Raw genomic sequence first — 13,124 nt, 5'->3', positions numbered from 1 at the left:
GTTGTTGGTGTTTTGTAGTGCGCAAAACATTCCGAACAGTTCCTAAACAAAGTAATAAGTTGTTCCGACCCTGAGTTCGTCTGTGGTGCAGATGCCAATACAGACAAGTATGGCACTTCTGGCCGCCTTGCTGAACCTGATTGTACCCTCCTTCCCGGCATTTGAGGCGATCATAAAAAAAACGATCATATGTGTGATCTCTGCTGTACCGATCGTTGTTTTGAACTTTGTGATGTACGTTAAGGCTTTCTCATCCAGCCTTGTGGGTCTCGTTCGATGTCTCTAGGCTGTTTGCTTATATCGGTTACCATCGCCTGGAGATCTGTAATCGACCTATCAGATCCCAACGTTGCGGCCGAAACCTTTTCGCGCACCTTGATTTATTTACGTTATCGATCGTCACGTACCAAAACGAACTACTAAAGAGAATATAAGGTCTTCTTGGATCGCGACGGATCTGCAACTACTGAAGACCGCAAAGAGACGTGTTATTTTACCTTTAGGGACCGGCCACTGAAGCACTGATAAAATTGAAGTGCAGACTTCAGCTAGATATCGTTTCAGAACTTCAAACCGTAATGTTTTGTAGAGCACACTTCGGCCCTCAATATACTCTAGGTAGCAAAGTTCAAAAGGTTCAGGTCAGCCGAACTCCCCGGCCACTCGCACTCGGAGCTCGTTATGAACCCTGGAAAATTCTCTGCTATCTAAATGTTGTTTTTCTTCAAAACGAAGTCTTGCTAAAAAAACACCGGCTGGATCCAAAATGAAAACTTATCCACACTTTGTCGAAATGCTGTTTAACTTGTTCCCGATACGTAAATTGGGGGGCTCTCCAAACTGTTTGGTTTTTCTAAGGCTTCAGATTCATTTGAGAGCAAACACCCCCGGGCCAAACATCTACTCTTTCTCTTCAAGCGACAAGAAGGAATGAGAAGAAGTGACCATCTGCCTCAAAGATGTAATGCTCTTCCTAATGTTTCCGCTAATTAGTTTATTGAGTAGAGTGGAACAAATAAGCAGATTGTTATGTGAAGTTTATATGCAAAATTTAAGTCCGTTAGCACAAGAAGGGATTGCGCAACTAGCCTCAAGTTTGCTAGGAAATTTGAGATATTTCTTTCAGGTAGGTATTATTTAATTAATTAATTCTTTCAACACCGGTCGATTTCTTTGTAATACATATTTATTGTCTGAAAGCCTAAATTATCACAAACGTTTTAACCAAACATTGCATGTTAATGAGAGTTTTATGTAAAAATTATCAAGGTTAGGACACAGCCTCAAATTTGTTCTGCTTTTATCGCCGCACAGCCACCTCATCAGACAGTCAGCTGTGAGCAAATTAAAGCAAACAAATTCCTACTTCGAAACAACTATGAATCGTAACACGCAAAGTGAGCCCTCCCAGGGAGACTTCTTTGAGAGGAGCGCAGAGATCCTCTGAGGGATCAAAGTGTGACTGGCGATTCTGGCGGTAGGAGAAGCAAGAAAGAGTTATTTTCGACTGCCAGAAGTTTGGGAGTTCCTTCTTTTTGAGAAGTACTGTGCTGCCTCTTAAGAGTCGTGCCTCAGGATCCTTCCGAAGCCTGGTTGTTGTTCATGAGGGAAGTTCGGCCATTATTGGGGATTCCGGCCCAGATTACCAACGTTGCAGGTTTCTATCGCCCGGTGCAGCCCAAAAAGCTTCGAGTGCAGCCAACCAACATATGCGCACAGAGATATTGATACACGACACCAGATGGCAGCACCTGTAACGCCTAAGGAGTCAGGTTTGAACACGCCAACAGATCGTGGAGGCTGAGTTGCTGAAAGGAAGCCGGAAAAATGGATAGAGGGGCAAGAAGGACTAACGGCTGGGTCCGGAACGCCATCGACCTTCAACAAAATAGTAATTTTTAAGTTGCATCTCTGAGCGCGTACTACGGCAAGCTAAAACGTCCGAGTACAACTCGTTCCGCATTGTAGAAATAGAGCAAACCCCGTGAGAAAAGCCCGACGAAAATTACGGTCAACTACCGGAATGAGTGCAACAAGCTCGTAATTTACTCTTGAGTTCCGGTTACGGTTCCTGAGGCAGCTTACCTGAACGCGGATTTGAGCTTTCACCCACAACGTAGACGGCCCGCTGACTCCTACTCGAGGCCGTCGTGATTTACCACCACAAAGTTATCGACGGGCCACGTAACACCCATCAGCACCATGTGACACCGCTAAAAGTTACCTAAGTGTCGGAGATATAGATTTGCGACCTCAGTCCGCAAACGTATTCAGGCTTATCGAAACCACCCTAGCAATTCGGTAGGAGGTCGTAATATTTCCGATTCCAAACTACTGTGTTATAATAGTACGGATTGCCCGAATCACGAGTGAAATTAATACACGTTGTTCCTCTGACTGACTCAAACAAGGAATGACGTTTATTACTTTTCTCTATATCAATCAAGTTGGAAGTATGATAGACTGGTAATAAAGTTATTACAATGTAGGTATAGCAATATTATAACATACCGGATCTGCGAAGTTGTTGGCAACAAGTTGTTGGTTGTCCTACGTTGTCTCTTCCGAATGTGGGTTGACCAGTGGCATGGATGGCGTGAACTTGGTTCGGAGATAGTATGATTGGTTCACGAGATTAGCATGTATCAGATCCGAGTGACTTGTAGTTTCTAGCCTAATTCCGGTTGATGGCGCTCGAGTACGGATACTTGAACCTGGCCTCAAGAACACCGAAGGGCGTGCCCCTGCGGGACAGTAATAAAGGGGATCGGTTCCGGATTAGGCAACTTACTGAACGATGGCTATCGTAGAAACTTGGTAACCGGCCAACCCGTCTATCGACGTCGTAGGGAGTCGTCGGTGTGGAGTCCTCAAGCGTTGTTAAGGCTCCGGCGGGATATCACTTACGGTGGTCGGTTCCGGATCAGGTGGCTCATTCCCCTGACTAGTAGTAGTTATCTAAGTAGATCGGAAACAGGCGTACCTGGTCCCACATTGGGTGCTGAGTGCTGAACCGGGCACGATGGTGTCTATCGACGTTGACGTTGATCGAGGAGTTTGTTGGTATAGAATACTCACGCGTGGGTAGTGGCCGGTCGTAAGGCGCTTGTCAGATGGGAATTCGGGTCGGGCCGGATCGTGGAGCACAGCACAGCATGTTAGGTTTTCTCAACAAGAAATTCGGTATTCTATCGAACTAAAGCAGAACTAAGCTGTGGTCGGCTCAAGATATCCATTGCGTTGCTGGTGTGTTTCCGATGCACACGACTTCTAGCGGCATCTCTTGCCATATTTCGGTGAGTTTACCTAAATGTTCTGGCTACCTCTGTGCACGGGAATTTTAGGGCGGTCCTCCTTCCATACTCACTAAGGCACTTCCTTGACTCGCGTTCCAACACGCGTCATTGATGATCCTTGTTCCACCAAGCAGTAAGTAAACTTACTGGTTACAGTTCGATCCCTGCCCATGGCAATCTCTTTCCGCGGAGTACTTCCTTGGATATATGTAAGCCCATCGCACGCGTAGAACATGATCTGGGCGTAACTCTTGACTAAGCCTTTAGCAGTCTTAGATCCTTATCTCCGGCGTTGTCATTATCTTTCACCCTCTACTCGATCGAATACGCATCAGCTTTCACTCCGTCGTCACCAGTCTCTCGACATCGCAAACAACTTTTTCTTTAGAAGCCATTCCCCTAAGTCTGCTACTTCTTAGACTTAGTAGCCAGGACTTCAATTCTATGTTCCCATTCGTTTGAACAATTATTAAGCTAATAGCGATATCATCGGTGTTATGAACACATTCAACCGCTTTTCTCAGCGCTCCTTCGACTTTGTCGTTTCGAGGGATGTTTGCTGAAGAAAAGTTTTGAGTGTAACGAGACCCCTATAGTTAGACTTCGATTGTAGGTACCTACTTCTATTTTTTTAATTTCAAGACATCATTTGGACCGATATATGTCCCATTGGTCATTAATAAACAATAATAAAAAAACACTCAAAATCAATGGAAGCATTTTCGGATAACCAAACGTACAGCAATTTTCAGCCTCATTGATCTTTATTTCTTCACATTCAACTCGTACATATCCAAGCGTTTCTGGCGCAATACCGGAATCTGCGTCTTTATCTCGTTGAGCATATTCAAATCAAGATCCTGCACCAACATGGTAGGTTTCTCCTGAGCGCAACACAGCACCCTTCCCCAGGGATCACATATCGTCGAATAGCCATAGGCCACGTAATCCTGAGTGGTGTCTCTGGCTGGGGAACAAAGAGCTACAAACATGCTGTTGTCCAGTGCCCGAGCCCTGGCGATCAGCTCGAAGTGCATTGGACCGGTGTAGGTATCAAAGGCCGATGGGAACACCAGGAAGTCCACCCCCAACTGCCGATTGATAGCAGCAAACTCTGCGAAACGCTGATCGTAGCAGATACCGATTCCGATGCGCAGATCTCCAATCATGAAGGTAAGAAATTGATTTCCCGGAGTCAGGGTGCTTGGCTCACTAAAGGTACACTTGCCAGGGATGTCCATTTCGAACAGATGCATCTTCCGGTACTTGCCCAGGAACTCACCCTTCGGGCCCCAAACGGTGCAAGTGTTATAGATCCGGCCACCATCTTCCTCCGGGAACGTTCCACCGATCAGATAGATACCCAACTCGGCCGCAATCTTACTCAAAGCCGCACTGGTGTCTCCATTGGGGATCTGTTCCGCATTCTTCCTGAATTCTCCGGCACTGTAGGTGGAGTTCCAACACTCCGGTAGGATCACCAACTGGGCGCCCTTCTCCTTAACGGCAATTCGTACCTGGTTCTGAGCATTAGCGATCGCCTCCCGTTTGGTTGGAAAACCGCTAAGCTGGATAAGCGCAACTCTCAAAGTTTTACCGGTCATTCTGATGCTCAGAATGAGCAAACGCTTAACCGGGCCCATTTATATAGCCGATCGATAGGCGCCGCCAAGCCCACCGGCCTATAGACGAAAACCGGTTGCAGATTTCCCACACGTGATGCATTGTTGTTGACTAGAATATCTAATTGGTAATTATAATTTATTGCAATATGCCTACACACCTGTCGTCATCTAACTGTATCTCGCGGGGGCCAAGGAATTCAACCGTAGGGTAACGATTGTAACGTTTGTCAAGTATTAATCGAACATGACACTTGCTCAATTTTGAAGCTTACCGTGCTGAGTGAGGTCTACATGTCAACCGCTTCCTCTGAAAACGTGGGTCGAAATTATTTCCCTAAAGGTAGGCTATGTTTGTCTCATATTTGAATTCTACTTATTCAGGGATTGAGCGGAGGCTGTGATGAACAACGTGAATTTTACCCCACCACCCTTACCTTTAGGTCATAATTGTATTGCTTTGCATAAATTAAAGCAAATCAAAACAATACTTAGTGTAAAAAATATGAATCGGAAAACGTTTCTGTAAATATATCGGTTGTTATCATGCAGGCTACGTTGAACGTGATCTGAAGTGCGTACTTGGTGGAAATTAATACTCGCCTGTTTCCCACTTCGATGTGATCGTCGGGATGTTCTACGTTAAGGTATATTGTATATTGTTTTTGTTTTTAAACGTGATCCCACCATAGTAACAGGTTTGGGGAAACTAGTGCATCTATTTTTGTTACTTTTTTTCGCGGATTCCAATTGAAACAGCATCTTTTTGAAGACAAAAAGCGGAGCATGGAATCGATGTATTTCAACCATAGTTTGCACTAGGGAACTTGAATTTGGATCTGAATTCAGAATCTCTTTTCGGAAAACTACTTCTTAAATTCTCGCGTGAGCTTTCATCACGTCGTATGAAACATTTTAAGAATTCACATAAAACTGCTTCAAAAGTTATCAAAACAGCTTTAAATTTTGTATTTCGCATATAGAATATGTTGCCCAGGCTACAAATATTCTAAATGGAAAGATGTCGCGACTAGTTTATGTCAGTTTTTGTATTTTTTCGCAACAAAACTGTTTGCTTACATTTTGTTTCTTACGATGTAATGAAAAGCTCACGCGAGAATCGTTGGCTTATTCTGGATTTTGAATATGAATTTTAAAATTAGTTCCTGAACCTGAATTCTGCATTTGTAGGCTACGAGATATCTCGATTTTTTTGGTTGATGCGAGTGCGCTTCCCTGAGAAGCATAGCTCAAATGTGATACATTTTTATAAGAAACTTTATTCTACATAAATGTGTATGTACAACACTTCCGATAACTCAGAGCAAGTTCACTGGTGTTGGGAAAAAGTGGTAGAAATTTTGTCACTTTCAGCACATTTTGAAAATACATATTTCCATGCAAAAATATTTTCAAGATCTGTGGCCTTCAAGAATTTGCAAGCGACCTATTTGCTTGTCTACCAAATGGAAATTTAAAATAAGAAATTGATTGATTGTCGAAGAGAACAACCGTGTACGAATTTTTTATCTTTTTCGGATGCATAACAACGAAATTATGTCTAAATAAATTTTTGGCTGGATCTGATGCATAATAAAATAATTATTGCAAATCATTAAACAGCAAGTGTGGACGACACCCTTTTCTGTCGTCTGATAGAAAGTTTGTTATCAGAAATCGATTCCGCGTCCTGCAAAACTCTCGTGTTTTAATTTTTGCCTCGATATGATGCCTAACAACGTAATTATTGCAAAAAAAAACGAAATTTTTTTAAGACAAACGCTTTTACTGATTCCTTGTCAAAATTTTACACGTGAAATCAATTACATGTGCTGTAAAACTGTTCATTATAATCCGACGTATAATCAAGACAATGGGACTTAGTCTGAGAGTCACGTGACATGTTGTGCAAAATCGTCACCTCGTTGTGCCGTCTCCAGATACCACTCTAGGCTAGAAGTTTCAGCTCAAATGTCCTGTGATCGATTTTTGGAGCTCATTCATACTAACGTTTCTTCTCTGAAACATTTCCTGGAGTCAGGATAAAGAAGTGAAACTTTAAGAGTCACGTCACTCGACTCGCAGAATAACCCCCAATATAGCATAAACAGTGAACAGATAATATGGACGACCATTTTTGCCGACCCCTGATTCGAGATTTGAAATTTGAAATAATTGAGCGTCCCTCAAAACTTCTATGTGGAAATTTTCATCTCAATCCATAATAATGTCAATACCGCAAAAATATTAAACAGTTAATATGGACAACCCCTTTCGCAGACCTCTGAATAAAAAATCGACTCCTGAAATCAATTACTCGTTCCTTGAAACTCCCTCGTACCAAGTTTCCATCTCAATCCAATGTATTTAAGCATTAATATCGCAAAAACAGTGTTAACATGGACGACCCCTTTGGCCGATCTTTGACCCTGAGTTTGAAAATTGGAATCGATTGATCGTTCCTTAAAGTACTCTTATGCAAATTTTCATCAAAAACAAATCTATAATTACGCCAACATCGCAAAAACATTGAACAGTTGATATGGACGACCCCTTTTGCCGACCCTTCTACTAAATTTGATAACTGGAATCGATTGTCCGTTCCTTAAAATCACCGTCTGCAAATTTTCATCTCAATACAATGCATAATAACGCCAATATCGTAAAAACATAAAAAAGTTGATGTGGATGACCCCTTTGGCCGACCCTTGATTCTGAATTTAATACCTGTAATCGATTGCTCGCCCCTCAAAACACTCATGTGCAAGTTTTCATATCAATCCAATGCATAATAACGTCAATATAGCAAAAACACTGCAGTTCATATTGACGACCCCTTTTGCCGACCCCTGACACAAAATTCAATACCTGGAATCAATTTCTCATCTCTCAAAACCCCTATGTGCAAATTTTTGTCACAATCCGACGATAAATACCGTCAATATCACGAAAACAATATTTGTCTTGTATGGGCGACCCCCTTCAGAAGGGGTCATCCGAAAATCTGAAAACATTTTTCATCATTCCTGGTCCTAATGAGTATCCATGCCAAATTTCAGCTCTCTAGCTCTTAAGATGGCTGAGCCTATAGTGGACGAACAAACAAACAAACAAACAAACCCACAGAAATTGCTTTTTATATATATATAGATAAAATTTGTTGTCAGGTAACCCTCCTGCAAAGTAGGATGAAAATCGCATGTTTTTAAAAAATTATATATGTATCAACCTTAAAGTTTTTGCTCATAAGCTGAAAGATTATCTGTGGACATAAAGAAGCCATTCAAGTTGAAAACTGTTGCATGTTACGACCTCAGTTGACTTAGATTTTGCATTAGAGTTCTTCATACGAAGAAAATTGTAGAAAGACATCTGAATGATAAAAAATTGAGATTTTCAAAAATGCCTAAGGAACAAGTTTGTTTTTTAAATTTAAAAATATTTGAAATATTGTGCATTTTAGTAAAAATTTTAGAATCCTCGCTGGTGAACTGGCAACAAAACACAGACTTCCGACAATCTAGTACTTCACTTTTCTTTGTCGGAAGTCGGAAGTCCGGACTTTCGAAGTAAAATTTAGTGCTGGTGCGTTAATAAATTTGTAGGCATGCAAGAGACCTACATTAGGGTGACAGCCAAATGGGTAATCTCGAATTACGCAAACCGATCATATAAATTTTGTAGATTGGCCCAAAAAAACTGACCTGTTGCAAAATTTCAGCTCAAAATTGTTACCCTCATAAATCACCAAAAAAGGGGAGGCCGCAGGAAATCGAAAAAATAGAAACTTTAATTTCGATACAAAATTACTTAAAAATGCATAAATACCTAATCGAAATCTGGCGTAATCTCGAAAAACTTTTTTGTCAAAATTTCAAGAGTCACGTTAGGAGGGACCATAAGAAATCCGGATATAAAAAATTTTAATTTTGATGCCAAATGACTGAGAAATGAATAAAACGTCAAGATCTGATGTTATCTAAAAAAAAATGTTGGCCAGAAATCGACTTTCTGTGACCGTTTTTCGGAAAATCGACTAAGTTCAAGAAAGTCGACTTAAGGCCAAATTTTTGAAGTTCACACCAAATTTCCACGTTTTATGCATTTTTAAGTCATTTGGCATCAAAATTAAAATTATTTTTTTTTGCAAGTTTCTTTGGCCCGCCCTTTGGTGATTTTTGGGGTAATAAAACAAAACTTTGAGTGCTTTGATGAGCTCCTGAATCAGATCTGATTGAGCTGAAATTTTGCACAGATCAGTTTCTTGGGTCAATCTACAAATTGTCGGTTTTACAAATTAAATCATGATATTTCCCCATACATCCCATACATAACTACATAGCTAATCTTTCTAGATTGTCAAGGTCCGATATTTAGTTTTTTTTTCTTTGTCATTATTGTGAGCTCACTCCCGGTAGCCTTGTAGATTTATATATATATATATATATATATATATATATATATATATATATATATATATATATATATATATATATATATATATGTATATGTATATATATATATATATATATATATATATATATATATATATATATATATATATATATATATATATATATATATATATATATATATATATATATATATATATATATATATATATATATATATATATATATATATATATATATATATATATATATATATATATATATATATATATATATATATATATATATATTAAATATTCTCTACACGCCAATCAAATTTTAACCATGTCTAATAAATCTATGATTGATTTTTTCCACTGTCAATACCATTGATATTTATTGAAATTATAATTTTATTCGATACACAAACGCCACCAAACGTGATAAAATGTCTATAATAAAAAAAATGTGTTTGTAAACATATTTATTTAGATCCTCATATCAAATTTTTATTCATCAATAAATACATATTTTTATTTGATTCCGTAAATTTCAGTTCTAATTCTGCTTCTGAATATGAATGTCTGTATATTCAGAATTCCATATCTGATCGAGCTTGTAAATTCGAATTCAAAAACAAAACTTCGAATCAGATGGATTTTGAATGATGGACTTCATTCTCTATTCTAAACTCAGAATCGAAATTATGAAACTGAATCGTGTTTTGTATTCAAACTAGGAATGAAAAATAAGTACATATGTATATCAATTTAAGTTTATTCAATGTAAGCTTTTGTCCTTTTTGTTCCAATTTATTGAAAATTTGAATTTTTTTTTATCATCCCCTCCCCCACTCGTGATATTTCAGGTTCCAGTGACAAAAGAAGGATTTCAAATTTGTTCCGGCCTAATTCCATCTGATAAATTAGCTCTAAACTTGGGAGAAAATTTAAAGAAAAATATCAAATTATTTGTTACTTTATTCATTATCGGTGAAAAGTGATGATTAAATAGAATTTTGAAAAAATTGCAAAACATCGGTTATCTTTTCTGGGGTAAATGTCAGGTTTAAGGTTTGTTTAAATAGAATGTGCTGCAAGAATCAAAGAATATTTAAAAACTAAAGATATATTTTTCAAAACTTCCAGTACATCTCTGGCGGTTTTTGAAGGAAAAATTTTGCCATCCCATACAAATTTTCATACAAAATTAACACTCGTTGCTCTAATTTAGGAGTGAATTAATCGCTTCCTAAATTTTCTTTTGCTTTTTGTGGCAGTGAAAACCAAAACAAAAGTGTATAAATTTTTAATTTTCATACAAAGCTTGCAGCGATCTTGAATCTGGTGTAACATGGTGGAATCGATTGAGAATGGTTGATTGATGAAATTTCAGCCAGATTGTTCTTTAAAGTCTTCTTAAAACTACTTTTATTCCGATAACCCTGGTTTTCATCGTGGAATTTTCACCATGGTGGGGAAATCAGACCAAAAACAGTTCCAGGAAGATTACAATTAGACCGATAGATTTTCATTTTCAACCATTCCCCATCGATTCCACCATGTAACAAAGTCTAGTTTAGACGCGTTGTTGAGTTATTGACAAAATAGAATTTTTCACGTTCATTTTCAAGAGAAGTGGGTCTTAAAATTTCACGAATTTTTCTGGCTGTGTGACATATTGTTGAAAGCTTAAAAAAATTCGGCCAATGTTTTTACGAAAAAAAATCCAATTCATAATCAGAATGAGAGGGTCACGTGCAGAAAGCTGTGTATTGAAGCTTCAAAAATAAAAACACCACGGTATTTGCAAAGGAAGCCCCAAACTTAAAGGAAAGGTGATTCAAATTTGTTGGGATCACACAGTAAATGCACTACGACAGCACTAAGTTAAACCAAAACATAGATAGTGATCCTGACTCGAAAGCTTATCTCGACCACTATCACTCAAATTGATGGTCAGCAAATCGGCTTAAATTTAACAAATAACAAATAATTTAACAAAAAACATCAACATTGAAAGTCACAAAGCTCAAAAAAAAGTGGCTACCTAATCGAAATCTGAAAGCTGCATCTGAATTCGGACTATGATTTCTTTAATTGTTCCGTAGAATTACATAAACAAATTTATTGCTATTTGTAAACTCATTATTTTTCGGAATGTATAGGCTTAACTTAGACGAACACACACCACACCTCACTTCTTCACCTTCAGCTCGTACACATCGGAACGCTTCTGCCGCAGAACCGGAATCTGCTGCTTGATCTCGGCCAGCATGTTGAGGTTCAAGTCCTGGATGAGAATTTCCGGATTTTCCCGGGCACGAGTCAAGACCCGACCCCAGGGATCGCTGATGGTGGAATACCCGTAGGCCACGTAGTCCTTGGTGGTATCCCGGGCAGGAGCACAGAGTGCCACAAACATGCTATTGTCCAGGGCCCGGGCCTGGGCGATCAGTTCGAAGTGCATCGGACCGGTGTAGGTGTCAAAGGCCGATGGGAACACCAGAAAGTCCACCCCCAACTGCCGATAAGCCGCGGCAAACTCCGGGAACCGCTGATCGTAGCAGATTCCCAGTCCCACTTTGAGATCTCCGATGTTAGTTGAAAGTGAAGAACTGATCTCCCGGGGTCAACACACTCGGTTCACTGAAGGTACACTTGCCAGGAATGTCCATCTCGAACAGATGCATCTTCCGATATTTACCTAGGAAGTCTCCCTTGGGTCCGAAAACAGTGCAGGTGTTGTACAGCTTACCGCCATCTTGTTCCGGATAGGTGCCTCCAATCAGATAGATTCCCAGCTCACCGGCCACCTGAGCCAGAGCCGTTGTCGTCTCACCTTTCGGAATCAGTTCCGCATTTTTACCGAACTCACTGGCGCTGTAGGTCGAGTTCCAGCATTCCGGAAGGATCACCAACTTAGCGCCCTTATCACGAGCCGCAATTCTTATCTGATTAACGGCATTGGCGATGGCTTCTTTTTTGGTCGGAAAACCTCCCAACTGAATAAGAGCGATTTTCAGTGTGTTAGCACTCATTTCTGATCGATGGTCCAGCCAATACTTATGCCCATGTTACGGGAAGTTACTCTATTTATAAGGGATCAATCCCTCAGCACAGCACAGAAAGAAAAACAACAATGTCTTCAGTCTGAAAGGCTTATCAGGTTTTGGCGATAGAAATTTGCCAATGCAAACTATTCTCTGCTGCCCACTCGCTTCTTTGAATAAGAGATACTGCTGCAGTAGTTCCGTAACATAATAAAGTGGCCTAAAGGCCATCATTGAAATTTTTTGAAGTTTTTTTTAATCGATTGTTGGAATCTGAATTTTAGTACATACAGTCGAACCTGGATAAGCTCAGCTTCTCAAGAAGTTACATAAAAAGTCAAATGTCCATATAAAACTCGAACGAATGCAAAAATTTTCTTCTGCTATGATAAAAAAAATTAACTAAAATTTGAAAGATAAAAAACTTTTCAACAATTATTAGCGAGTTCATACTGCCCTTCTAGGCGAATGAGTTCCATGTCCCATGTGGATTGTTATCATTTTTTTATGTTATTCGTGGAAAACTTTTCATCCTTAGTTACCTAAAAAAACATTTTTGTACAAACTTTGTTCTCAACGTTTTATAAATAATGCCACTCAAAGAGCGTTCGCCTGAGCAAAGTATTCGCGCAATTCAAAACATGGATTGCACTCATATGCATAGAAGGGCATTGTAGTAAACAAAAAGTTTATTGACATGACTTTTTCCCACTTGTTGATTTTGAACGACTTTTCTTAGGTTATTGTATTTTTTTAAACATTA

At 39.3% G+C, this 13,124-nt stretch overlaps 2 protein-coding genes across 2 annotated transcripts; both read right to left on the bottom strand.

The window, feature by feature from the left end:
• Nucleotides 1–4,060: 4,060 nt before the first annotated feature.
• Nucleotides 4,061–4,939, bottom strand: LOC129738281 (omega-amidase NIT2-like). The gene has a single exon (XM_055729465.1). It carries the CDS (start codon nucleotides 4,937–4,939, stop codon nucleotides 4,061–4,063), a length of 879 nt encoding a protein of 292 aa, XP_055585440.1.
• A 6,547-nt stretch (nucleotides 4,940–11,486) lies between these two features.
• LOC129739607 (omega-amidase NIT2-like) lies at nucleotides 11,487–12,398 on the bottom strand. Its single transcript, XM_055731085.1, has one exon. It carries the CDS (start codon nucleotides 12,347–12,349, stop codon nucleotides 11,909–11,911), a length of 441 nt encoding a protein of 146 aa, XP_055587060.1. The 5' UTR covers nucleotides 12,350–12,398; the 3' UTR covers nucleotides 11,487–11,908.
• Nucleotides 12,399–13,124: the final 726 nt, after the last annotated feature.

Source organism: Uranotaenia lowii, chromosome 1 (genome assembly GCF_029784155.1).
Source record: "Uranotaenia lowii strain MFRU-FL chromosome 1, ASM2978415v1, whole genome shotgun sequence".
Taxonomy (NCBI): domain Eukaryota; kingdom Metazoa; phylum Arthropoda; class Insecta; order Diptera; family Culicidae; genus Uranotaenia; species Uranotaenia lowii.
The sequence above is the reverse complement of the archived record's forward strand: the minus strand, read 5'-3'. Positions and strand labels throughout refer to the sequence as shown.

Bases quoted from the DNA above. Each gene is read 5' to 3' on its own strand.
- LOC129738281 (XM_055729465.1), bottom strand. From the start codon at position 4,939: ATGGGCCCGGTTAAGCGTTTGCTCATTCTGAGCATCAGAATGACCGGT.
- LOC129739607 (XM_055731085.1), bottom strand. From the start codon at position 12,349: ATGAGTGCTAACACACTGAAAATCGCTCTTATTCAGTTGGGAGGTTTT.